The 27,922-nt window shown below is 37.7% G+C and overlaps 2 protein-coding genes across 3 annotated transcripts; both read right to left on the minus strand.

Moving 5' to 3' along the window:
• Positions 1-148: 148 nt before the first annotated feature.
• On the minus strand, positions 149-21,856 carry chatb (choline O-acetyltransferase b). 2 transcript variants are annotated; one of them, XM_032574904.1, is made up of 15 exons: positions 21,679-21,856; positions 20,290-20,383; positions 18,653-18,844; positions 18,142-18,260; positions 10,278-10,331; positions 9,981-10,161; positions 6,516-6,693; positions 6,251-6,420; positions 6,073-6,173; positions 5,868-5,996; positions 4,536-4,658; positions 4,309-4,450; positions 4,010-4,072; positions 3,172-3,309; positions 149-2,338 (listed from the first exon to the last, which is right to left on the minus strand). In XM_032574904.1, exons 2-15 carry the CDS (start codon positions 20,332-20,334, stop codon positions 2,072-2,074), a joined length of 1,902 nt encoding a protein of 633 aa, XP_032430795.1. In that variant the 5' UTR covers positions 20,335-20,383; positions 21,679-21,856; the 3' UTR covers positions 149-2,071. The 2 variants fall into 2 exon arrangements, with proteins under 2 accessions (XP_032430795.1, XP_032430796.1); XM_032574905.1 differs by having other exon boundaries at positions 20,290-20,386.
• A 718-nt stretch (positions 21,857-22,574) lies between these two features.
• On the minus strand, positions 22,575-25,664 carry LOC116726631 (probable vesicular acetylcholine transporter-B). Its single transcript, XM_032573432.1, has one exon. The coding sequence runs from the start codon at positions 24,883-24,885 to the stop codon at positions 23,329-23,331; it is 1,557 nt and encodes a 518-aa protein (XP_032429323.1). The 5' UTR covers positions 24,886-25,664; the 3' UTR covers positions 22,575-23,328.
• Between the last annotated feature and the right edge of the window lie 2,258 nt (positions 25,665-27,922).

Below are 27,922 nucleotides of genomic sequence, written 5' to 3' on the forward strand. Positions count from 1 at the left end.
CCACCTTCATGTGTCAGTGCTGGGATGATGTTTTCATGGTGATGTGCAGTGTTAGTTTTCAACTGAGGTTTTCACACAGCAGTTTCATAATGAAGTTAAATTACACATGTGGATTCTGTTTACTAAATAAACCACTTCTGAAGACAACTGGCTGCACTAGATTTTATTTAATGGTTTCACAGTAAAGTGATCTGAATTAATATGTTTACCACACTTTAGATTTTTATTTTTCAAGAAAAAAAAAACACACACACACACTTTATGATTTTTCTTTCACTTCACAGTTTTGTACCACTTTGTGTGGACCCATCACATGATGGGTCAAAATACACAGACCGCAGCTTGTCAAATGAGAAAAGAATTCAAGTGATGTGAGCACTTCTTCAGCAGAAGCCACATTTATACAGGTTTTTCCTATAATTATCAATAAATACATTATTGGGTGATACATACGAAAAAAACAACTTGTGACAAATACATCTTACCCATGTTGTTCCTACATTAATAGGTGTTTTCTTCAGACAAATGACAGCAATACTTTTACATCGTTTTAAGGCATTCTGATTTTGCACTAATGAGATTTTATTAATATTTAATCAAAATTGTTGTAGCTTTATAGAGAATTAAACACACACATTTCATGTATAATACTTATCTCAGCTTTAAAATTATAATACATTCACTTTGGTTTGTGGATATACAACAAGACAGTAAATATCTTGACACCTTTAACACTGATTGCCACTTAGAGTTCACAAAATAAATAAGACCCACAACACATACTGTACTTACAGGGACTTTTTCTGACGAATAAACATTTTTAATTTCATAACTTCAAATAGTATTTGTTTCTTTTATTTCTGAATATAAAAATAGCAACTCGTATTGATTTATCAATGAAGAAGCTCCATGCACATAATGAACTCATCTGTCAGATTGCACAAAACCTTCACTGCACTTTGTATATTATTGCACAGATTGATTAAGCTATGCAGTACATCACTGGTTTTGTTATCTATTTTCTCTATTGCATCTGCTTTAAATGCAAATGAAAAGACAAATTCTAAATATATACATATGGTAAATATATATTTTGTTAATAACTTGATAATAAAGCAGCACTGATGACTGATAACACATATGCACCAATTATTGCCACTACTGCTGTAATACACAACACGTCTAGATAGTTACAAATATTACCCTGGAATTCTAACAAATAAATTATCATCTTGTATTTGCTGTGTGTCTTTGTGAAATTTTAATGGTTGACTTAGAATATGAATTCCAATTAGGCTTGTTTGTCAGATTTAAAGGGCCTTTTCAAGATAACAACCTTTAAGCAAGTCCTATACATAATTTTCATGAAGCCCCAATTTCTGTTGTAAAAATGTTTTCTTCTATTAGGCTGAGGAAATTTTCTAATCTTAAATGTGAGGTTTTAAGTCAGCTGGAAGCAGAACATCATCATAATGACATAAAATAGAGGCTTGAAAGCATCATCTGTAGTGTTTGTACATATCTGGTTTCAACTACATTTTCTATGAGTGTGTGTGGGCGTGCTTGTGTGTGTGTTAAAGTGCTTTAAAAGACATACTTCACATATACACACCTCTTTGGAAACCTTATGATTAAAAAATAATAAATTACACATCTTAATACATCATATATTTGAACATTTAAAATCACAGTGTTGATCAAATGGCAAAGCTCATTCACAAATACCAGATGGCATTAATAAATTATACTATACTCTATTCAGATTTTTTCAGTCTGAATCCTCAGACTGGTGCTACTAACAGACATGGCTTCAAGTTCCTTAAGTGCAGCAGACCGATTAACTTCAGTCCACCAGAGTAAGTTTTGAACCCCACATCACTCTTACACATCCAAAAATGAAATTTATCTACTCATTTTTCTTTTCTATATATTTTCTAAAGATTTATATATATATTTTATGTAGTTAAATATTCATTTATAAGGCTTTTCATTTTTCTTGAACTACCAGGCTAACTGAGACTAACTCTAAGATTTGATTAGGCGAGTATAGGGGAGGTTCTATCTGTATAGTTTACTTTCCTGATTTACGAGGCTGGCCAGCCGCCGGGCTGCTTTTGGGTGGTTTGGTATCTGCAGTTGCACTTCTATTGCACAGATCCATGATTTCCAACAGGCCCTCGTTTAGGGCTTTGACAAAAACGGCCGAGCTCGTCTCTGTGTTCTCCCAGAAACTCGCCACGCTGAAGACAATGTGATGCGGCTGCGGGTTGTAGCAGGTGCCGTAGCCGTTGGGCACCACGGGTCCGTAGCAGCAGAACATCTCCACTGTTGTAGGAACCTGGAGATAAACACATACAGTTCAGGAATTTTTGAGTGGCTTGGACATTTTGATGTTATTTCTAGTACAAAAAAAGCTGTTGTCATTATTTTTTTCACAGTCAAGTAAGGTTAGAATAAAATTTTCTTTTAACCCAGGACAGGGCACAACTAAATCTTCTCTGTTTTTACCTGACAGGTCTGTTTTGATTAATAAAATATCCTCTTTTCTATAGTAGATGACTGATAAGTGTATATTTTTTTATCTGTGCTAACAAGTTCTGTTATATTTCAACTCTACTGGATTTGTGGCCAGTAATATTTCCCCAATGCTCAAGGTTAATATAATTACCTCTTAGCCAAGCACTATAACTGCCAGGTTCTGTGGAAGCTTATTGTTAAAGTTCCTTTCATCAACCTGATGCATGCCCTCATTTAAAGCATTGTATAAGAAAGACTAATTATTTAAAGTGTGGGCATGAAGTGCTGCCAAAAAAGTGTCCAATGGGGGAAAGAAAAAGGTCTGAAAAACCAAACGTTTTGCTGAGGCAGCTTGTTTTACTGGAGTCTAAAATTAATAAGACTGCTTGCAACAAACACTGAGCCATCAGCATGAGTCTGTGCAACTGGATGAGCTAAATGTCTTAATTGGCTCTAAAATGGTGTTGCATATTTTTTATTGTTTCGTACAAGAGTTTGCAATCACACTCTTTAAAAGTTCTCTTTCCGAATATACTAACTGCATCTTCACTGAACCAGAGATGATATTACAAATTCATTTAAGTTTTAAAAAAATCCTCAAATACTTTTAAAAGCTTCAGGATATTTTAGAAAATAAATAGCAGATAATTGTACCTGACTAGTAGAGAGGGTGAAATGGTTACTGGCCAGATATGTCTCGTCACAGAAGATCTCTGGCTTCTCCATGTTCAGCTGCTTTGAGACCTTCAGAAGTCCAAGGAGATGATTGTCTATGGCCATTCCTGTAATTGCCTGAGGAAAAATCAATACAATTAGAAAACCAAAATGGTAAGAGGCTCAGCCCAAGTTTCATACTGGTTAAGTTCTATGAAACAGCCACCAAACATTTATGATCAAAGGCATTGCTTTGGAGACATTTTGATCCAGAATTGTTTTAATTTGGACATTTATTTAGGCATTAAAATCTGGTCAAAGCTTCTCCGTTGCTTCTAAACAGATTTTGACTAGGCTACTCCAGAACATCACAAAATGATGATGGAGCGTTGTCTTTGGAACGTAGATTGAGAGCTTTGCCTTTCACCTCAGTGAATTGGACATAAATCTTTCAAAACGTTTCCCTTTTTGCTCATCTGCCAAAGAATATTCCCCAGTTGTATTTGGAACATTCAAGATATTTACTTAACGAATGTAAAATGGGCCTTTGTTTTTTTTTTTTATAAATAATTGACCTTAGAGTAGTTCGTTAGAATCCCGAAGCCTAAGAAATGTGATTGAAACCTTTTCCAGGCTGATTGAGGTCAGTAATGTCATTTCTTTTCAGTTCCTGTATTCCTTTAGATTGAGGTTTGTTATGCTGTATCTTTAAGCCTACTTTATAATATACTGACCTGAAGAGTAATTTAAAAAAGATTTTACAAAATTATCTTGTGAAAAATTATCAGAATATATTTGTATATTTGACCCTAACCCTTTCAACAGACACAATACTCACTGCGATTGTGTAGTCTGTCTGCGCCTTTACTGCATCCTTCAATCGTTTCATTTTTTCAGAATCCTTGGATTGGTTAAAAAAGATAAACACAAGATATATTTTTCAAGCAACATAAAACACATCAAGCAGTGCAGCATATTATGCTTCATGCGTTGGATAAATCTGCAGGGAGATCATCTGTTTGATTGGAGTCACTTGGTTTGGCATGCCTTTAACTGGCTGTTCACACCTGTCTCATTTATAGGTGACCATTGTTCTGGGAGTTGATTATCAGGGAGAAAGTGAGACAAATGACTCACTGTGAAAGTTGCTCTCTCGTCGGTCATGGACCTCACAAAGGCCAGGGCCTCAGCTGTGGCTGAACGGATGTTATCTACCCGACCTTCTTGAAAACGACGAAGCGAAGCACTCTCATACGTGGACACCAGCCTTCCTCTGCATCTAACGGTTTTGATTTGAAACGAGCGATTATATTTACATGTTCTACATGGTGTTTACTATGCACTGCGTGAATGGTATGCTTTACTTGTAAAATGCAAGCTGCAAGGAGATTTGTATGAATGCATCTGGGCTCATCTTCTGTTTTTTGATAAATTCTTTTCCATAAGTTTCAAATGTGAAAACATCCATATCAAGATTGTTCACCAGCCTGAAGTGAGACATGAAAGAGTATGAAACAGAATATGAAACAGGAATATTTGTAATTGCAGGGCCTCGAAAAGTATTCATTTCCCTTAACCTCTTACACATTTTGTGACATTATATTCTCTAAATTAAATGCTTTCATTGGGATTTTATATGATAGACCAACATTAAGAGGCACATAAATGCAAAGTGGAAGGAAAAACATTTGCAGTTTTCAAAATGTTTGGAAAACCCGTGTAGTAAACATAACAAACTTGTGAAAAAGGGTGTGCTGGATAGATGAGACAAACACACCACTCCCATTATGAAACATGGTAATGGTGGTGTGATGCTTTGATTCATCCAGAACAAAAAAGTTAATGAGAAGAAAGATTAAACAGAATACAGAGAAATCTTTGAAGGGAGCCTGCCTCTCTCTATGCAAAGACTTGCATAGAGAGAGCTAAAATTAAATGATTTCAAAAGCACAAATTTATTGTCCAACTGAGAATTTGTGACACAATTTGAAAACTACTGTCATACTATTGTAGCACTTCTTTGCAGAAACAAGGTCCTGGTTTTGAAGCTCAGTCTGAGGTATTTCTGCATAAAGTTTGCATGTTTTGCCCCTGCATGCGTGGGTTTTTTCCCACGCATCCACAGTCCAAAAACATGAGTGTTAATTGGCCTCCTAAACTGCTCTTAGTGTGTGCGTGTGGTTGTGTGTCCTTGTGTGTCTCTGTGTTGCCCTGTGATGGACTCACAGCCTGTCCAGGGTGTACCCCGTTTCTCGCCCAGTGACCTCTGGAGAAAGGCACCACCTTCCCCGAGACCCTGCATGGACAAGCGGGTATAGATGATGGATGAATGGATGTTCACAGATGTTCTGCCTCCACTTTGACTTAGCTTGAGCTGGTTTGGAAAGAGGTATATACAAAAATTCAGGGAAACCCTAAAAAACTCACTGCTATAATTACAGTAAATGGTGGAATACAAATCAAAGACAATGCACACCTTAAATTTTTAGTTGTGAATAATTTGAAAAACTAAAAAAAGTTTTGTTTTCCTTCCACTTCACAATAAGACACTATTTATGTTGGTCTATTACCTAAAATTTCTATCAAGTTTAAAGTAACATGACAACAAATTCAGAACTTCTAGAGATATAAATACTTTGGCAAGGCACTGAATTAGTACATTTAGATTAGGAAATTTTTGTGCATGATGTTCTTGCCTCTGCAGTCTGTCTCCAGATGCTTCTAGGAGAGCCTGAACGTGGGAGTTGCATTTCCACAGCAGCCTCCTTGGAGGGGGGAGTGCTCTGGTGCTGGACGACTGAACCGTTCTGAACGGACTCCCTGTTCTGATCACAACAACAATACCCTGCCTGTGTCAGATGCATTGACTGGCATGGTAGTCGCTGTAGGGTGCTGACTTACATGCGTTTCATAAGGAACTCTGAGCACTCCACCATGACTATTCCCTCAAACGGGGAATGCTCACACACCACCCCACACACCCCATCCATTCCTACAACAAACTGAGAGAAGGTGGAGTAAATAGTTGCCCAGATTATAATGTTGAAGAAAAAGTGAAATGACTGTATTAAAATCTCACCTGCATTGATTTATCATACCAGCGGTTTGCGCCATTTCGTTCCCCGCCACCACCATGCAGCATCATCAGAGCCCTGTTGGTGTCGCTGGGCGGAATGCCGCAGGGCTCGTCCAAACACACCACACATATACAGCTCTCAATCAGAGCCAGAGAGTCACGGTTAGCTTGATCTGGACACAGTAAGGGAGGAGGGGAATTTACACGTCTGTCAGGTTATTACAAACCCAAGATAGTAATGAGGAAGTTGGAGGAGGTACTGGGTGACCTTTTATTAGTGCTTCCCTAGCTTGTGCCCATTCAGTCCTTCCGTCTGAGGTCAGGATCCCAAAAGGAGGGAGTCTCTCTTCAGCATTTTCTGACATTTTCAGAATCTTCTCCAGCTGGAGAAAGATCTCTGCCTCATTGAGCTGCTTGTTGTTTGCGACTATATCCAAGAGGAAAAACTAATGAGGAAAAATAGATTTCATAATTAGTAATCAAAGGGTAATTTCATCTCAGTCTAAAGTACTGTGAAGGTCTCAGAGGTTTGTTAGATGACATTGATGAGCAAACAGAATCCTGAGGGCCAAGGAACACAGCAGACAGCTCAAGAGTTAAGCAGCAAAAGCACATCCAAAGCTTTGGATACCTTAAAGAGTTAGGTATATAAAAGTGGAAATGGAAAGAGCATGACAACTCAATAGGCTTAAACTGACAGGCCGTCCAAGAAGAGCGTAAATGAGAGAAGCAGGGACAAGACCCATAATAATCTGTGGAAAATCAACAAATATCCCCGATGGAAAATTCTGCAGGACAACTACTAGTCATGCACCATCAGTCAGTCCTATGTGGAAAAGGCATGAGAAAAAACTATTGAGAAACTTTAATTATTTTTACTGTTTGCCAAAATCACATAGTTGAAACTGCAAACATGTAAAAGGAGGAGCTCTGGTTGGAATTAGACCAAAATTGAACTTTCTGACAAAATGCGAGCTGTGGAAAAATATTTACTTCCCTATTTTTGCTGTTTTGACTCATCATCAAATCATGAGGCAAATTTCAATACCAGCAAAGAAACCCTGAATGCATATTTAAATGATTTAATTTATTAAACAAAAACCATGAATCCAATCCTGCAATCCTGTTCTTACTACCTTAGACAGCTGGCAAAGGTGCAGCCAATTCTTTTGAAACAACATTTTGAAAAAGTAATTCATCCCTTCCTTGCATCCTGGCTTGATTACAGTAACGCTCTTTACCTTGGAGTCAGCCAGTCCAAGCTCCAATGTCTGCAGATAGTCCAGAATGTTGCTGCTCAGCCTCTAACGGGGGTTTGGAAATAGGGAGCACATCACCCCATACCCTGGCTCCCCTTCACTTGCATTTTAGAGCTCATTTTAAGATTTTCTTATTTGTTTTTTTTTTTTTGCATCATGCCGGGAGGGTCTGTGGAATTGCTATTCAGGGGTCCTATAAACGGTATTAATCAATCTGACTGAGACTAAGCCATTTCAAACTGTAACTGCGGCAAAGTGTGACTGTGTGAAATATGGACTCAGGAGGAAAGCAAAGCATGTGAACACGTTGGCAAGGCTTTGTTGTAATTTGTTAAAATGGCTTCCTGGCAAATAAGTGTTTTTATCTGTGGCACTGACAGTTATGTCATGAACTAAAAATGTCCTGTTGTTAGTATCCAGCTCCTCTGCTACCATTCATTAAAATAATGCTACTGGAAGAAGAGCTAAAGCAAAGTGGCAGATTTAATCAGCAGTAATGAAGCTAACTCCTTCCTGTTTCCACAGAGACAGACCTTTATATTCAACAGACTGCTGAATGCTCCCAGAGCCTTTTCCAGGTGAGAGCTCCTCCAGATGTTGGTGGCGCTGGCTTGTATGCATTTGTGTGAATGATGAGAATTGCTCGGGATTGGGGGAAACGAGACGGCACTGGGCACACACAAGGTATGAGGGAAGCTGTTTTGGGAACAGTTAAGTCTTAAACTTCAAAATCTCTCACAAAAGACATTTAAAGTCACAAAAAATTTTCTAGTTATATTTTACTGCAATACTATCAGCCTCTGCTGGAGTGGAGTTCAGATTCTGCAGTCAGAGGAGAGAAATCAATCTGTCAGCTGTTATAAATACGCACAAGAATTGTTGCTGTTTCTCTGGCATATTTAATGTCTTAAAACATGTAAATCAGTGTGTTTTTCCTCTTAGCTACTACTGTTCTATTAAAGCTTTGGTTTCTAACTCAAAAGAGGATATGTGTCACTATTATCATGGATAAAAAAGCTGTCTGTCCTTTAGAAGGCCTACTTCCTCGTTCTCGTAATCTGAAAAATCTATTCAAATGGACACTGTAACATCAGATAAGAAAACCACAGTTTCCTGAAAGCATCTGTTTTTTTAAACCTCAAAATTTGAAATTGAGCCATGTGTAACTCACCACACTGGAGTTTCAATGTCTTATCCCAGACAATATTAAAATTACACATGAAGCTACCAGGTCAAATAGAAGTTATACTGTTGTTGAGCAAATGAAAGGGACCGTTGGAGTCAAAGTGATGACATAATATCACTTTGACTCATAAAGTGATACTATGGTCAGCATTAAATATGTTGTCAAATCTGTTGCTCTGAAGCTTTAGCAAAAAAAAAAAAAAAGATTACATTCCATACTAATTTACATAATTCAGCGGTACAATGTACCAAAAAAACCTATTTTTATGTTTGGAATTAACAGTTGCACTGAAATATGATCAAAAAACATGAAAGCATCTTTAGATTAAACTGCAGCATAACGTGTTCTTTATTTGTCATTAATTACTAACTCTGTCTTGCAAATATTCCCGAAATTGATCAGATTGTGAGGATAACTCTTGAGGATAACTCCGACCCCCCTTGAAGTGACTGGAGAGTTTTCTCATGACGAAAACAACCATTCCTCGCCAGATCTCCTTGAATTTACCTTCTACATTGTGGTCTTGGTCTGAATTGAGACTCTCTCCTGTTTGGTACATACTCAGAAAACCTTTCAATGAACATCCTTGGAGGTATCTTCATTAGATGCCCTAACCACCTTAACTGATTCCTTTGACCAGGAATCAATTAAGGTGGTCCTGGACATATTTTCTTTGTCCAGGACTTCATTCTTCCAGTTACGATTCTTCACCACAGAATCTTCCGTCTGTCTGGTTTGACAGCTGCTTTAGGAGTCAACCAGGTCCTAAAGGTTTCTTTGTCTAGCATAATGGCTTCCATCACTGTTGGTGTCTACTTTTACAACCTCTGGTTGCAGCTTCAACTGGCATATTGACCTTTGACCACAGCTCTCGGGCCACATCTGCAAGGGATGATCCATCCCTTGCAGATGGCCTACATTCACCATGTAGGCCAATGGCCTACATGGAGGTAGCCTCCTGTTGCCTTTTTGAACTGACCTTGGAGCCAGGGCCATCCAGAAGGATGTCTGGGCCCCATATTTAAGATAAGGAATGCCATTGATGGTAGTGAGATCTTGATTTTGGTGTAAACCAAAGAAGACTGAATGTTGAAATTAAATCAAATGTGAAATGTATTATTTTACAGTTGTGGACACTCCAAATCACAAAAAATATGCATTTCAACAACATTGTGCACACTATTTACATCAATTGTATTGACAAAGCCACCTCTTAATTATGCAATATTATGTTCAGTTAGAAGTGTGATGCGGTGTAAAAAGCCTCATTAACAGCCTTTTAACTGACCTGGTTTTTGCACGCCACAATCATGTGCTCTGGCACCGAGGAGGCAGCGTTCAAGTCAACCTTCAGCGTGTCCGTCTTCAGCCCTGGGTAGCGGTAGGAGGTGAAGAGGCGGTAATACTGCTCCATGCACAAAGGAGTTCCTGCTAACTGTCCTCGAGCAAAATCCAGAGGCAATTGTCTCCTAAAACACACCATTACAGACATTTGAGTCAGACCTCTGACTCTTTGTTTGGGGTTTCCAGGATTAATCAGAAGCATCTACAATATGGTAGTTGATCAGTTACAGACTGGACTTACTTATAAATGAGAGCCTTATACTCTAACACACCACAGATGAGACGAGCAGCAAATCTTAGGGGAGCAGAAATAGATGAAATTTTAAAAACACAACAAATGTTTGGTGTAAAACACTGAAGCCACAAAGAGGATTGGTTGGTGAGTATAATTCAATAACGTCCCATCTCTCAAAAGGCTAACAGTAATCAAATCATGGTAAATTACTAGGATACAGTGCGTGCATTTATCTGTGTGTGTGAGCAGGCAAACTTGTCAGGTCTTATGTTGTATGTCATTTGTCTCAGTGTTATTACGTTCAAAGCCAAATCGATACAGAGGAGTCAGTTGCAGCACACCAAACCCTCTGAATGGGGCCTGAGCGGCGGTCTCTGTGGAGAGCTTGGCCCTGTCACTCCCGATCTAATAAGTGGCCGCGTCAGTAGGTATCCAGCTGCTTTTTTTGTGTGTGTGTTCTGGAAACATTCAGCTTGTGGGTCATGAGCTGACAAAAGCTGATGTTGGGTTACAGAGATGGACGGAGCAGACCTCATGCCTGGTGGCGCAGGGTTCACTTAATAGATGTGCATGACTGTAATTCAGATCTTAATCTAAGCATCTCTGTCTGTTGAAATGAACATAAACCTTGTCATCAGCTGACAAACTCAACATGTATGTTTTATACTGTTTGTGATAAATGTGGAATTTATAAACATTACGATAATCCCTCTTAACAGGCTGCAACTGACAGGATTGATGCTGCCTGCACTGTATAACTGATGCTACAAGTTGCTTTGCTGCATATTCTTTCCTATTGCTTTTCTCTGTGATTATTTACGCGTTGTCAAAACAGTGTTAGGTGTCAACAGCAAAAATAGATTATTTTTTGTTAACGAAAGAAACTTGAAGCAAAGATTCCGTTAAACCTACATAGTTATTATTTTTTTATTTTTACAAAATGTTTCTAATGTGTGATATGTGCTCAGTATACAACCCTTCTGAGTTAAGGCTTAATAGAACCTCAATCATTTAAAGACGTCTAAGACAATCATATTGGATGCAGGGCAGCTGTGAACATCGATTTTCAAGTCTAGCCACAGATTGTCAATTGGTTTTAGGTCTGGACTTTGACTGGGTCGTTTCAGTAAATGAGCACGCTTTAATGTAATCCCCCCTATTGTGGCTGTGTCCGTGTGTGTAGAGCATTTGTTGTGCTGGACGATGAACTTCTGCCCCAGTCTTTTGCAGCCTCTAACATGTTTTATTCCAGGGCTGCTCTCTATTTAGTTTTATTAATTTTGGGGAAAAAAAGCATCCTCAAGACAGAGATGTTCCCACTTACTATGCTTTGTGATGGAAATGATGCATTCAGGCTTATGTGCAATGCTGGTTTTCCACCACATGCTACATTTGTCATGTAAACCAGCAGTTGTATGTGAGAAGTTCAATGGGTGGGATATTCTTTTTTTTTTTATAAAGCTGTACTAGTGTAAAGAAGCATAAAATTATTCATAATGTTCCCCCCGACTCAAAATTATGCAGTATTTTTCAGTCAGTCATATAAAATCCCAATAAAAGATCTTAAGAGTCAAACCAGAAATTAAGTAAGTAAAAAAGGGGTTTCATATTAATATTTAAAAGGGGTTTTGTTAGAATAATTATCTAAGTTCATTTACTTGTGAGTTTATTTGAAAGGTTATGTTTTCATATTATTATTTTGTTTGATGTTTACTTGACTCCTTTTCTTCTGTGAAACACTATTAACCATTTTTAGGATGTTTGCCTGGAGGCTAGAGACGTTTGCACATTCCTGTGTTATCAGCTACATGTGTAACTGATTAATTGTGGTCAGTCACATGCCCTTTTAAGGGCATGTCCACAGAAGGTTCCAGAACACCCTGTAGCAAAGGTCATTGGTCAAATTCTTTGTGTGACTATGTGAAAAAGCCCAACCTCCTTCCTCGCATTTTCTAATAAAGCCAAATGCAGACAAAGATCTGGCAGAGTTGATCCCAGACAGTGTTTGACAGCAGTTTACCGTGTCAAGGATCAATTTCTCCTTTTCTGCAGAAAAGAAAATTGTGTCTGGTTGAATCTTTGCAAGTTAGGAATTAAAATAAACCTATCATTTGGGGGCTCGTTCAGGGATTCCCAGCATACCCGCCGCTGACGGAAGGAGTAAAACGCCCTGAAATCTGCCGGCAGTTTTCTGAAAAGTCCCGGGGGGCAATTTCCTCGCTGGGCCAGTGTCTTAGGTCAACCTCCTTCTGCCAACGGCGGATTGACGGGACTCAAAACTGAGACAGAGCAGGATTCAACCAAGTAAGTAAATGGAATGTTACGGGCGGTTTTCAAGTCCCCCGTTTGACGTCAAGTAAAAGAAAAAAAGGGAAAGTATAAAAAACACACGTAGGGAAAGGCAATAAATGTGATACCTAAAAAACAGTGGGAAAAGCAAGTGGTGGGCTTGTTGGGGATGAGTAGCAAGAATTCTCCACTCAAATCATTTATTGAATTGAGTCGAAGCGAGAATTACCACAACAAGAACTTAACCACCACCCCACTTTCCTATTCCCTGTTCTGTAGAGTCCACTCTAGGTGTGTAAGGAACGGGAAGAACACACTGTAAAATATGGGTTTTTCATACGGGAAGGAGAAAAGTCTTAAAGGGGATGAGAAGTTAATGTGTCAGATGGAGCCAGGAAACTTAATGTACCTGACTAAATGGAAAAAAAAGAAGTACGGTGTAGATGGCATGTTGAAAGTAAAATAAAGAAAAAACGTGGTGTTTCGGATTTAAAATAAGGGTTAAGTAAAAAACTGGTACCAGAAAACAGGAAATTGTTGGTTGTTGTTAGATTCTAACATAAGTTTGAGATATCTCTTTTTAAATGTGCACGTTATTTAAAACAGGTTCCTGAAGACTAGAGTTAAAAAAAAAATTAATTAAATTAAAACATGAAAAATGTTAATAAAACATTGGAAAATTCCTGAAGCTTCAGTAAAATTTGATAAAATAATGAGGACAGACTGAAAATTGGTGACTGATGACATTTTGACTGACTACAAATCTGACCAGTTGTTTTGTGTTTTTGTTTGTGTTACAATTCATGTTGATGTGAAAGAGTGTGTGTGATTGGAGATAAAATACCACTTGGTACTTTATGTCATATAAATACAACGAGAATGTAAACAGCACCTCTGTAAGTGGATGCCATAGGCAAGAATTTCTCACTTGGACACCAAGTTGAAGCAGAAATTACCCTGCAGAGCATTTTTTTTAGTGCTGTCTCGTGGTGCAAAATTTCCAGTTTTTAGAACACCCTATGTGTTAAACTGGACTAAATTATTCAAATTAAGCAATAACAGCAGTAAGTGTGACCTGCAGTGTAAAGATTGGAAGGTTATTGAAAGATAGAATCCTGATAAAATAAAACATCTGAACAAATTGAAAGTAAAAAATATGGGTTCTAAGGTTAAATAAATTGGTAGAACTACAGGATGAAATAAAAATAAATAAATAAATAAATAAAGAATAAGCCAAAAAAAAAAATGAGGTCACAGAGGATTGTGGAAATGATGTATTGGCAAATTAATAGATGACTAAATGAAAAATAAAGTAAATAAATAAATAGATAAATAAATAAATGATTAGGTAGAGAAATAAATAAAATTTAAAAAAATGTATATAGAATTGAGAACTAAAATATTAGATAAAAATGTTAATTATTCCTTCTAGGCTGAGAAGGTAGTAGTAAAAATAGAATAAAATACAATGAGCTACAATAAGACCTTTTTATTGAGTTGAGGATAAAGAAAAAACAAAGATCTTTAGAGAAACAGGCCCTAACTGTAAGAGGAATTGCCCAGATAACAACAAACTGCAGCATTCAGCTGATTCTAGATAGTTTCACAATCAGTCTATTTAAACTGACCAAAACTTTAAGATAGATAAATATTATTAAATCTACAGGACTTATTGATAATTAAGACAGGATAAATTAGAAGTATCTCTCTTGTTAAATAGAAATTGATTAAATACAGAAAAGTTTGCTAAAATTTACAAGATTTGTTGTTGAAGGATAACATTAAGTTTGAAATAACTTATTGGTTAATGAAAAAAAAAAAATCATGTGGAACTATTGTAGAGAATCAATATCAAACTGTAATAAGAGATGATTAAAAAGTACCTACAGAAAGAAGAGAGGGCTGCAAATAAAATAAGAAAATAAGAGAAAAAAAATAGAACAAAACAGGAAAAAGCGACAAGTATGTTTATTTAGACAAGAGAATAATGAAGTACAGGGAGGAGTTGCAACCCCCACTCACAGCAGCTCAGTACGGGAGAACAAGAAGAGCTGTGCTGTAACTTCTACCCCCACTAGATTCAACTAACCAACATGTGAAGCCTCTTTACAAAACACTAGTATGTTTTTTTTAAGTATAAAGCAACCCCAAATTTTAAAATTAGATGAAACCAAAACATATCTGATGATTCAAGTGCCAAATCCTAATAAAACAGTAGGAGAATTAGGAGTTCCTCCTGAAATCCTTATTGACTCTCTTTCCTGCCATAAAATCATTCCCTCCAAGAGGTGAAGGAAAGTTCATATGGTGGGGTTAAAGATTTGTTTTATGATCTGACAATAGAGATTGCTCAGACTAGTGTAGTGACCTTAAAACATAAATTGTGACATCTAAAAAATACAAAGGATTTAATTAACCTTTTTTCCTAAGGAACATAGAGATTGGCTGTTTAAATCTTAGGGTTTTGTTTGGCACCGCAGATTATAGGAAGTTGTAGAGAGTCATTATCATCACATAAGGCAGGATTTTGATGTAGTTTTAGTTTCCTAAAATTCAGAGAACCATTTTCTCTTTGGTGCAGGTTGTTTAAGCAAGCAAATACATAGTGAGCAATGAAATAATGTGGAAAATGTTAAATGTAAGTTTTTAGCATCAAAACACTGAGTCTAAATTGGTAAACATGCTTTGTCAAACATTAGTTAAAATTCTTGAGGAAAAGTTTGTAAAATGAATTATTTGAAAATCATAAGAGTAAAATGAAATAATGAGCTTTAAAACTGTAATATGAAGTGTTTTGGGGAAATAGAGTCATCTTGAAGGTTTAAATCATGCTGAAATAAATTATTCTATTTGTTTTGAAAAGTTTACCTTTTAGGAAAAAGGGCAGCATTGAATATGGGTAGAATTTCTCAGGTAAAATAATAAACCTGTTTCATCAACATCTTTATTTAAAGTAGTAGAAATTGTGATACATTAGCAGGTAATGCATCATCAGGGGGGAGAATATGTTATGGGTTTACCTTTTATATTACTTAATTAGATTACTGAAACTTATATTACTTCAACAAAGTTTTGAAGAACATGTCTGATCTGTGCTACACATAACCCACAGGGAAAATCAAAAAGTGAAAGGAAAGATATTGTCTGGTGAAATATATGCTTATTTTAAATGGATTTGAGTTGTTCTCCATTAAAAGATGTTCTGACAATGGGCTAAAGTATTTTGAAACCAATAGATAACAAATTTATAGTGATAATGAAGCATATTTTGGTTAATTAACTTGGGGAAATAATTATAGAAATTAAAAATATTATTGTGCTAGCCATTTTCAGAGCACTAATTTAATGGATTAAGAATGGTTTAAGAAATGTTTTGAAGAATCTGTTATTGATTAAGTTATCACTAATCAGTAGAAGTACTCAGGTGGGTCTGAGATGCGGGATTATAATGATTTTTCTAAACTTGATTTTTGTTTTGATTTACATCCATTTAAAATGACTTTGAATAAAACTTTAAATTCTACTACCAGTAAAAGGCCTAGAGAAAAAATTGGTGTATTTTGAAAAAGTCTGGATTTGTTACGATATACACTGACATTATAATTACTCCAGGTCTAACTCTTTTGAATCTTTGTTTAAGGAAAGCATGTAGAATGTTTTAGACAAACAACCAGTAAGATCCAGTTTGTTCTATAAAAGTAATTTAAACTGGACTGTTTAATTCGCACTGATATTCATTGTTTTGATGGTAAATGTAAGCTATACATCTACATCTTTAAGCTTTTGTCATTGTTTTGTTTTTGTTCAGTCTTATATTACAAGATTAGTTTAAAATGAAGATCTGCATATGCTTAACATTCAGGGCAAACATTAATTTAGAACCATGTCTTTTGAAGCAGGTGATTACAGGGTTTCGGTGTTTTCCATTTGTTGGAGGTGTAGTATATAATAATAGAAAAGTAAATTGAATGGATCACATCCACCATTTAATGAGCAGAACTTAGTAAAACTGGACAAGCAGGAGATAAGGCTTCGCATGATGAGTTGCTCATGGCTTTCTACACACAGACTGGCCAAAAAGCTGTTGTCTCTGAAGAAGAGTGCGACTGCTTGGAGAAGCGGTTTCACATTTATTTCGACGATAGCAGCCACAGATGGAGACAAGCGGTGGAGAATTCACTCAGACACATAGTGAATTGAAGATATTTGTGTTGAATACACAAATGAATGATGCCTTTGGAAAATCTGATCTCTGTTTTGTCATTGCAGTTTTGCAGCTGTTTTTCTGGTGTCCTGTGGATGTGGTCTCATTCAAAGTCTGCGTTCTTTGATAAAAGATTAAAGTAATTCCCTGATGGAAAATAGCAAAGCCAAATTTACTTTTTTAAGTTAAGCCATTGTTTGATTATTCTGACACTGATGAAGATGACACTAGAGAATGTTGTACTTATGTTTCTGATGCTAATGAAACTCATTTTGATAAAGCAATGTCTGCCTTGAAAAACCTGCAACAGGCCATGTCACAGGATGCAGTTCCCTCACGAGGAGATGTTTTTTTTGGCTCATATCTGGACTATGGTGGCATCTGCTGTTGAAATTAATGATGCCTCTTCTTATTCTTTTCTTGTTTTGTATTTTTACTGCCTGCATAATTCCATGTTTAAAATCAATGATAGCTCAAACTGTTGGAAATGTTATGTATCAGTATCAACTTGTTGCCTCCATCTCCGAGGGAAACTCCGATGTCTAACGTTGTGACCATACATTGAAAATGTGCCAGCAAGAAATGTATTTCTGATGTCTGTGTTAGACTTCATAAATAATAATATGAAAAACAGGAGGGAATGGTAGAATAATTATCTAAGTTCATTTACTTGTGAGTTTATTTGAAAGGTTATGTTTTCATATTATTATTTTGTTTGATGTTTACTTGACTCCTTTTCTTCTGTGAAACACTATTAACCATTTTTAGGATGTTTGCCTGGAGGCTAGAGACATTTGCACATTCCTGTGTTATCAGCTACATGTGTAACTGATTAGTTGTGGTCAGCCACATGCCCTTTTAAGGGCATGTCCACAGAAGGTTCCAGAACACCCTGTAGCAAAGGTCATTGGTCAAATTCTTTGTGTGACTATGTGAAAAAGCCCAACCTCCTTCCTTGCATTTTCTAATAAAGCCAAATGCAGACAAAGATCTGGCAGAGTTGATCCCAGACAGTGTTTGACAGCGGTTTACCGTGTCGAGGATCAATTTCTCCTTTTCTGCAGAAAAGAAAATTGTGTCTGGTTGAATCTTTGCCAGTTAGGAATTAAAATAAACCTATCAGGTTTTATATTGATGGATTCATATCCATCAATATAAAACCTGATAGGTTTATTTTAATGATGGATTAATGGATTAATCTGAATCATCAGATGGATTCAGATGAGTTTCAACTTGTGTACTTCAATCTTTTAACATGTAAAGTGTTTTTTTTTCTTTTTTTTTTACTTTTGTAAGAAATTTTTCACAGTTTTCGTCCTGGCTACAAACAAACTGAAATAGAATCTACGACTTAGAAAATAAAAAAGCAGCATATACCTGAGAGCATCTTTGTGATCTCTGAAAGCCTGTTTTGGAAACACCATGGCAGGATTGGAGTTAACTGGCAGGGCCAACCTATTGTTTAGGTACATGTCTTCCAGCCAGTAGTCATAGACCTGAATGGAAGCACAGGGACACTTTGTAAGAAATATTGCTCTTTATTTAAAGCTCTATTGCTTTCAGATATGAGAACAATGGGCAATGGAGTAAAGAAAAACAATGCCGTGTATCATCCACCAGGTGAAAAGAGGAGTGGGAGTGTGATGGACTTCACTGAGCTGGACCACTTACCCAGACACATAAGGGAAAAACGAGGTGGCAAAAGACAAGGGAATGCTCTATAAATCCTTTTTAGTGACTGAACTTATGAAATATTGTTATATACACAAAGGAGAAACACATACACATATTCATGAAGAAAAAACCTGATGCAAGAAGCTTTATTGGTCCAGGAAAAACTCTCAGTTGAACATTCATAGTACTGGGAGAGGCATTTTTAAAACTTTACCCAGTTGGCTTTTTTGTCCTTCCGCTCCAAAAGTTTTTTCTGAAGAATCTCCCCGACACTTCCTGGAGCCCCAAACTTCTCCACTATGGCCTTAGTCTTCTTAAACTGCTCTTCTTTCACAAGATGCTGGACGCATTTTAGGTAGTTGTCGAGGGTTTGTTTGAGTGGGGGCACAGGGACCTTCGGCAAGACCTGAAGTAAAAACAAATACAGTGTTGGGTAGAAGTCTTCACAAGCTCATCGTAAACTCATTCTTGGCTTTTGACGATGATTCAAACTGTTCTTTTTTCAGTGTGGAGTCAGGTCTTTTAGAATTTCTTTAACCTAAAATTGGATAAAATTGTATCTACAGGCGCAAATGTGCATGCATCCCAAATAATATTTGGCTAAATGTCCAGTAACACCACATGCTCCTTAAAAACACCAACAAGCCAAAATGGTAGAGTTAAATACCATCCATAACACCATGATGTTACCACCACTGTACTTTACTGTTGCCACAGTATTCTTTGATTTGAAAGCTTTACTTTGACACCTCCAAAACTTACTTCACACCACGGTTCTCAACATAGCTCAGTCTTTGTCTGCTCTCGCAATAACAGATTTGTCCAGAAGACTTTTTTTTGTCCATGTGTTCAGCCGCAAATTTCAGCCAATCTTGAATTTGTTAGTTTTGGAGAACAGGCTTTTTTCTTCCTCAGTTCAGTATGATAAAAAACTGAATTCACTGTGGACCATGATACTGGTGTTCTAGTATATACCAGTTTATGAATGGCTTTAGTGTTCCCTTTAAAGGAGTCATCTTACATCTAAATAAAATAAAATTTGGTTGGAAAGTTACAGGTGAAAAGGCATAAAGGTTTGGTGGGATCGACCGAACCCAACCAACTTGACTTTTGAAGTAAATTTAGTCAGATTCTGGCTTTTTAGGAAAAAGAAAATAATCAAAAATGAATTCAAACTCTTGAAAACCTGAAAAAAATAATGTATGAAGTCCACACTTATGTGTGTTTCTACATTACCAATCCACTGCAGTCAATGAGAAACATACGATTACAAAAGCTACACTACACCTGTATGTATTTCCATAGGTTCAGGGTATTTTTTCTTTAGATAAAGATGTTTTTAATGAATCTGGTTTCATTCGTGTCTGAGTTAACATTTAATCCCATTGGCTCCCAGGCTTGTCTTAGAATAAATTCCACCACCTCATGGGTTTTGTTAGAAAATCCAAAGTGATTATGTTTTCTGTCTGATGTTGATATGCATACTGTTTATAAGCCAAGTGATAAATATTGATAAGTTGGGGGTTGTAGTGAAATGAGGTTCCACAGTGGATTTGAAGAAATATTTCCAAGTGATTGTTATGGAAGCTATAAAATAACAATAGTGATTCTGTTATTCGGCAAACAAACTAACTCGTGATTGTGACGAGATAATATGAAATAACGGCAGTTTTCAAGTAATTATCTGAATACAGTTTTGAAATATACACCCCTAGTGGTCAAATGGGGTCTCTGATCTGTGCTCTCTCCGCGGTACTGAATTCGGAAATCCCCCAATATTGACTCTAGAAGAACAAAGTTCTTTGTCCAAAATTTAAGAAGACAAACAAACAAAAAAGTAGCATTTCATACATGGCGGTCTTGGCCTCTTGTCACTTGTTTCTGTAGTGCTGACATTGCTGCAGTTCAGTCCGATCAGGTGAAAAATAACCTCTCAGGGCCGTCCCTGCTTTGAAACATGGGGGAACATTTAAAAGAGGACAGGGAGGGGAAATAAAAAAGGAAGACAGGGAATAAATAAAATTATGCCCCTTTGAGAAATGCATCTATGCTGTTTGGAAATGACTCGACGTGCTTCCATTCTTCATCGTTTTGCAGCTTAAATGCAATTTGTTTCATGTCCTTGAATTCCAGCTGCGTCCCACTGCTCAGCGCCGCAACGAGGCATTCAGCTTAAACACTAACTCTCATCATTCATTCCTGAGGAGACTGACACATTTAGTCAACAAATAGAGTCCTTTGTCTAAGGTGAACGATGAATGCCCCAGCATATGTATTACTTCATTAATTACATTGATAATTGTCAATGTAATTAAAGTCAACTTGATACAACTTTGTAATTTTTTTAAACATTGACTGAATACACTGGAATACGTGTTTTACAGCAAAACCTTGTATTTTTGCAAAATTGTGGGACATACTTAAGTTTTTAAAAATTTTGCCATCTCAAAAAGTAGCCAGTTTGCTTAAAATGTCAAACTCTAAGAATGAAAGTGACCAAAATCAGTTCCTTAAAACAGCCTATGAACTTTTCAACAAACAAAAAGTTTATAAAGACACACGTCAATTTATTTCACTGAGTGAAAAAACGATATTTAAAAAAAATCCACGAACAAATTCCTAAAGTAAGTCAGAATGTTTTTTGAAGTTCTTAACAAATTGAAATTCTGATGTTTTTAACGCACTCACAAGCATAATTCAATTCAGATCATTTGCATAGCTTCAGTTCATAGCACAAATCAACTCAAGGCACTTTATAAAGAAAGTTATTTTAATCCAATCACACAAAAGTAATGAAATATAAATATAACTATTAAAATATAAATGAAAAGATTGTATTGGACCACTTAAGAAAAATATTAATCTTTATCCGAATCTCCGCTTCACAACAATGGTTGAAGAAACTAGAAAATAACATCTTATAGGCAGTTTAAAGTTTGAATGATGTCCGAAATGAAATGTACAGCTTAGTAACAAAACAAAATTTGAAAAAGAAGATTGTGTCAATTATGTTAAAAGTTACAAACGGAAAAACTTTAGACTTTTCAGTAAACGAACAAGTAAGTCGGCCTAAATATTTTCAAAGTTCTGAATGTTTTTAAGCGGATGAATGCACACGCAATCATAGGTCAATAAATATTGTTAGATAAGGTAATGTTATACGTACAGAATTAAATTAAATAAAAATCAAATCAATCAAATTTTAGGAGTGGTATATGAGGAAAATAAAAAACTTCTTACCTTGTTTCTGCAGCACTCGGGGAGTCCGAGGAAAGCGCTAAAGTTCACATTGTGGCCAGACGCCATTCTCATGTTACGAGTTGCAGGGAGGAAAAAAACATCGCTTCGCCGCGATGCTGCGGCTCCACATGAAAGCGCAGCTTGAAAAGATGCTGAAGGTGTTTGTATTCACCTTCTCCCCTGGGGCAATACACTCCTCCCATCGAAATCAGCTCATAACATATTATCCGACAAGCTCATCCCCCTCCCCTCCACCTCCACCCCCCCCCCCCACCCCCCAACCCCCCCCGCCCCAATCCTCATTCGCATCCGATAATAAATTGGTTGCATTTATTAAGAAGACACGAAGTCCAGTTTCTGGGCTCCTGTCATGACCCCACTGGTGGAGCGTGGTGCCTTTCCTGGAATTAATAGGTTTTGCAGTTGCCTTTAAACAAGAAGAGTTGACTTTTGTGGAAAGCAAAATATTTGCATATTTTTTCCGCATTTATAAACTGGTTTTGTGCGTTTCCTGCATTTGCACTATTGCGCAACCTTAGCATACTGCCTCTCTATTCTACTATGATTTTTTAAAAATGTATTGGATAACTTTACCATCTCACTGGACAGACAGACAGACAGACAGGCGTATTTGTACTATTAAAAATAAGTGCAAGTTTTACAATTAAGCGGCAACATTAAATAAAAGGAAAATTCATGTCTGTCTGTCTGTCTGTCTGTCTGTCTGTCTGTCTGTCTGTCTGTCTGTCTGTCTGTCTGTCTGTCTGTCTGTCTGTCTGTCTGTCTGTCTATCTATCTATCTATCTATCTATCTATCTATCTATCTATCTATCTATCTATCTAAACGGTAAGACTTCGTTTTTTATTTAGTTACAATGAAATAAAAACGAAACCAGTGTTATAACACAGATCCAAACAAAGATTTATTAAACCACAGCTCATCCCAATAAACACATTTGTTCATCGTCAGGACATTGTTGTTTCCGTCGTCTTCACACACACACACACACGCACACACCCAAACAAACAAACAAACAAACAAACAAACAAACAAACAAACGCGTAAACAATTTTACATTGTGCATATATCCACATTATGTACACATCCCGTTTACCATGACACATTTATCTTCAAATATCCACAGAAAAATAAAACTCATCTGGAAAATAATTCACAAAGTCGTTAATCTACGGAGGCCTTTCGATGTGCAAAACTAACTAGAAGATAATGTTCTATTTTTGTGCTGAAGGAGGGAGAGAATGTGCTGCTTACAGTTTGGTTGGTCCCATACATTAATTATTGTCTTTATCCTTTTAATATAATACTCAGTAGTACACACAAATTCAACAAGTTCTGTCACAAAAACTCCTGTTGACGAACGCCACGTAGACTTTTTTTTGACACGGTATGACAGGAAAAAGAAAGAAAGAAGGAAGGAAAGAAAGAAAAAAAAGAAACAAACAAAGCAAGACATAAAGAGAAAAAGAAAGAAGAGAGAAAGAAAGAAATAGATGCTTTGGCAATCATCTCACACAATCATGATTTTCTTGATTGGGTGTTTTATATTGTACATACATAAAAGTTGAAATCACTAGTTTAGGACCTGTCTGTCTCATCCTTAGAACAAAACTCCTCACTGCTGGGAATGTCTAGGTGTAGTCTGAACCGGAGGACTGTTGCGCTCTGAAGGGATCGAACCCATTTTCGTCCACCGACAAGCAATTCCCCGAAGAACTGTAGCCCTTCTTTTTAGCCCTCACCTCCTCCAACTTGATGGTGTCGTACAGCCCCTGCGGAGCCTCGTCTAACAGGTTATCCCTTTCCGAGTAAGACGGTTTCATTTGGCACACGTTGCGCAGCAGCAGCAGCGCCGGCGCGTAAAGCACGTTGACCAGACCCATGCCCAGATTCAGCTGGACGAAGCCAAGGTTGTGCACGATCTGGCCGGCCACTATCGGACCCATAGCGTAAGCGATCGAATACGAGATATCAGCGATGGCATAAACGCTGCCGTACACTGAGACGTAGCGCACGTCGACCAGGAACGCGAGTGTCGGCAGCAGCGCCGTGTCCACCAGCGCAATGCCGAAACAGATGCCGCACAGCGGGGCGATGAGCTGCCCGAACGTTTTGCATGCAGGGACCGTGCATGAGCTGGCCCCTATAATTACCATGCCTAAAGCCCCGTAGAACCACTGCAGGTGGGGGTTCTTCGCGGCCAGTTTAACAGTAATGAACACACCAAGGATGTGAGGGAAGAAAGCCGGCAGCCAGGTGAGTCCCATCTCCCACTGAGTGGAGTGCATGGTGGTCTCCATCCAGTTGGCGATAGTCGGCTCCAGAAAGGCCAGCGGGATGTTGGCCATGGTGAGCGCCCCGGCCACCACGGCGATGTAGGGGTCTACCATGAGTCTGTATATCGGGGTACCCACTGGCATGTTCTCCCGAGTCCTGTTGGAGAAGGGCTTGATGACAGTAAGCAGCAGAAAGCCGTCAGCCAGGCAGACAGAGGCGAGAACGATGAAGGGGACCCTCTTTCCGGCGAACTCATACAGGACGCCCCCGAAGGGAGGCGCCACCAGGCTCCCGAACGAGATGAACGCCAGGGAGATGCCGAGCGCTCGGCTCCTCTCCGCTTCCTCCGTGTACTTGTCAGCGATCATCGCGAAGCCGGAGGTGTCCGCGAAAGCAGAGCCCAGACCCTGCAGGCTTCTGGCCACGAAGAGCGTCGCGTAGTTCTCCGCGAAGGCGAAAATGCAGGTGGAGACGAACATCACGGTTAGCCCGATGAGGAGAGGGATGTCGTATCCGACTCGATCTATGAAAGTTCCCGAGAGTGGGTTGACCAGGAGCTGCAGGATGGCTTTAGAGGCGAAAAGGACTCCTATTTGGATGTCCAAATTGTCCTTGTTGCTTTTGTCTTGACTTGTGCTGTTGGCTGAGGAAGTGTTGGGGTGCAGCACTAAGTGGACGTGCTCTGATTGCTCGCTCTCCAGGTCAGCAAGATAGTCTGGGATAATTGGCACAATGACCATGTAGAGCATATTGTCCAGAAGAAGAGCCACGCAAACAATCACTAATATGATCCGCTTCTGCTGGTGAGGGTCTCTCATCGCGGAGCCAAGCTGCTTGGTCCTCTCGCCCATCTCCGAGAGTTTTACTGCGGCTGATTTGGCCAGCCCGAACGATCCTCCTTCTCCATCCATGATGTGCTTTCCCCCTTTCTCTTATTAAAAAGTTAAGAGTTCTAGTAAAACGGAAAAAAGAAAAGTAGTTGTGCTTCCGATCTTTCAGTGTCTTGATGTGGTGGTCTCCGTCCTCGCCTCGCCTGTGCGTAAAGGGAGAGGCGCAGGGGAACTTGGCTGCCTCATCGGTGAAGAGATGGCTTTCTTCAGCTTCCTCCACTTGTTCTCATGCGATGCACTTTCATGATCTCCCCAGAAGTGACGTGGTTAAACAGATTCAACTTCTGCAACTTTGCAGAGGTTTTTTTGAGCCGCTTTTCCCCCACATGGCAAAGTTTTCGATACAGAGATTAATTTTGCTACCTTCTACCCGCATACACTGTGACGCTCAAAGCAGCTCATGTCTTCCATCACCTGTGGCACTTTTCTTCTCTCCGCTCTGAGACCACAAATGACTTGGTGGCCATTGGTGCACATTAACCCGCAGGTTCTGCGCTATTTTAGTCCTCTTTTCCTTCCACCTCTATCTCCCCCCGTTTTTTTTTTCTTAAGGAGTTGTGACGCACCACCGGCTTGCCACCGAGTGGGTCCTTTTGCCACTTGCCTCCTTTATGGTAATTCTACAATCACTTCAGCCAATGAGAGCAAGTGATGACCAGAAGAGCAAAGACAGGGGCAAAAAAAAACCCTAACCAAACAAACAACAACAACAACAACAAAAAACAGGCTCTTTGCTTCTGTGGAATCTTGTTTTCGGTACACAAAAGACATAAATTGGCACAAGTGTCATGAGTGATAATTGTGAGATTAAAGATCTTAATTTGAGATTTAATCTTGAGTTTCATAGTCATTATTTCTAAGTTCAGTTGCGATTTTTATTCTCAAGTTCACAATTCTAAGATGTAAAATTGTAATTTTGAGTTTCAAACGGATGTTTTTGACTGTCAAAATAACAGATTACAGATTTAAAGTTAGAATTATGACTGAATATCATGCATGTGTAACATTCAGTGTCAAAATTACAAGACTGATTGTCATTAATTCAGAAGTTTGACTTTCAAATGAATAATTCTGAGATTCATAGTCACATTTATAAATCATAGTATATTATTTGCATTTTCAGAGTCGATGACATGAAATCTAAAGTAAAAATGATAACTCTGAATGTCATAAATATCACTTGGAACACATAAATATACCATAACTAGACATTTCAACTTCCAATTTCATACTTATGATACTCTAAAACATAATTTTGACTATTAAGTGAAGCGATGTGAGATATAACATAAAGATTATGACTTTAACTCTCAAAATTGTGACATTAAATCTCACATCCCAAACATTAGGTGGTAAATTGTGATTTTCACTTCCAAAATAATAATTATGTTCAGTGTCATGACTTTTAGTGTCAAAGGCACACGTAGGAGATTTAGTCTCATGATTGTTTAAAAAGCCATAATCATCAAATACCATGTGCTAGTGTTTCTTTCTTTCAAGTGGCAGAAATTCACCATACTACTTATCATTTCATTTTAGCAAGAACAGAAAAACAAATCCCATATGTTTCTGAAATGTCAATAAAATTGTGATCAAGATAATAAGATTTCAAATAAATGATTACACTATATTACAGCTTCTTCTAAAATCAAATTCCTATTTTTTCAGAACACTTTACACAATTAGCACCACTACACATTTGATACTCAGAATGTGAATACGAACTCTGGCTCCTGCATCTTATCTCATTGTTATTGTGCTCCCGTTTTTGTTTTTTCCCGTTTTGATTTTTTGCAAAATGATAAGGAATACACACATTTTTAGATAAAAAAAACATACTTTGTCATCATGTAAACTCACATGGCTAATGTAGTTCTACATCTTGTCTTTCAACTAATCATGTTTTGGTGAAACTTATCAGAAATTGATAAGACATCGATCCGACATTAATCAACGAAAAAGCTAAGCGGCCCATGTCAGCTCTGGAGGAGCTGCAGAAATACACAGTCAAGGGGAGATAATCTGTTGACATGATTAGATACATACTCTATAAATATGTCATTAAGGAATAAGTGGGAAGAAGAAAGGCACTGTAGAAGTAACAAACAAACAAACAAACAAAAAAACCGAACAGTTTGGCCCAGGTCACTTAGGTGTTGTGGTCAGATAAGACCAAAACTGATACTTTTATTACCATGCAAAACACTATGTGTGGAGATAAACTATACTGCACATAGCCCAGAAAACACCAACCCTGGTGACAAATACTGTTGGCAGCATTGTGGTGTTTTTGCATGTATATACCACAATATTGAAATCAATATTCCAAACCAAAATATACAAATGAACATAATTTAAATTGATGATCTTATAGAATACTAAATAATATAAGAGGCCACCTTTACATCGTTTTCAGCACCCCGAGGCTCTGGACAGCTCCACCAGACAACGAAATCACGTCAACCACAGTCTATATATTCAAATAAAAGATGAATAATTCTGAAGAACAAGTCAAGTTTTTCCAAGGTGAGGTGGGTACACGATTAGCATCTTTTCTTTCTTCATTTCTTAGAACCAGGCGTCTCAAAAGTAACACCTAATACAATCGCGGGAATGAAGTGTACCTCAAAGGTAGGATTGGAAATTCTAGCATGAAGTTCAGCTTGGTATTTATGTAGATAATACTACCACCTGGTGGTGATTATGAACAGGTGCACACAGGAAAATATGGATATTGCCTTTACCCTTGTAAGGTGAGTTAAACTTTATTTATGTAGCACATTCCACGGGATAAATCCACAAGTTGCTTCACACTAATACAACTATAAAACACGACAGAAAAACAAAACGTTAAGGAGAGTAAAATAACATACATGATACTTTTAACCAGCATAAAGCTAGATAAAAGCCAATCTGAACAAACGGGGCTTTGTCTTAAACGAATGAACAGAGTCAAGAAAGTTCAGAGAAGAAGGTAACTCATTTTACTATTTAGAAGTCACAGCTCTAAAGGACCTACCTCTTCTGTTTCTAAAATGAGTTCGTGGAACCGTTACAA

This window comes from Xiphophorus hellerii, chromosome 10, assembly GCF_003331165.1.
Source record: "Xiphophorus hellerii strain 12219 chromosome 10, Xiphophorus_hellerii-4.1, whole genome shotgun sequence".
In the NCBI taxonomy this organism is placed as follows: domain Eukaryota; kingdom Metazoa; phylum Chordata; class Actinopteri; order Cyprinodontiformes; family Poeciliidae; genus Xiphophorus; species Xiphophorus hellerii.

Coding starts and splice junctions, on each gene's coding strand:
- chatb (XM_032574904.1), bottom strand. CDS start 20,334: ATGTCAGCACTACAGAAACAAGTGACAAGAGGCCAAGACCGCCAT. Junction 18,845..20,289: donor CAAGAGGCCAAGACCGCCAT/GTATGAAATGCT, acceptor TTTTTACTTCAG/GTCTTGCCGAAGGTCCCTGT. Junction 6,421..6,515: donor TAGGGAAGCACTAATAAAAG/GTCACCCAGTAC, acceptor TACTGTGTCCAG/ATCAAGCTAACCGTGACTCT.
- LOC116726631 (XM_032573432.1), bottom strand. CDS start 24,885: ATGGATGGAGAAGGAGGATCGTTCGGGCTGGCCAAATCAGCCGCAGTA.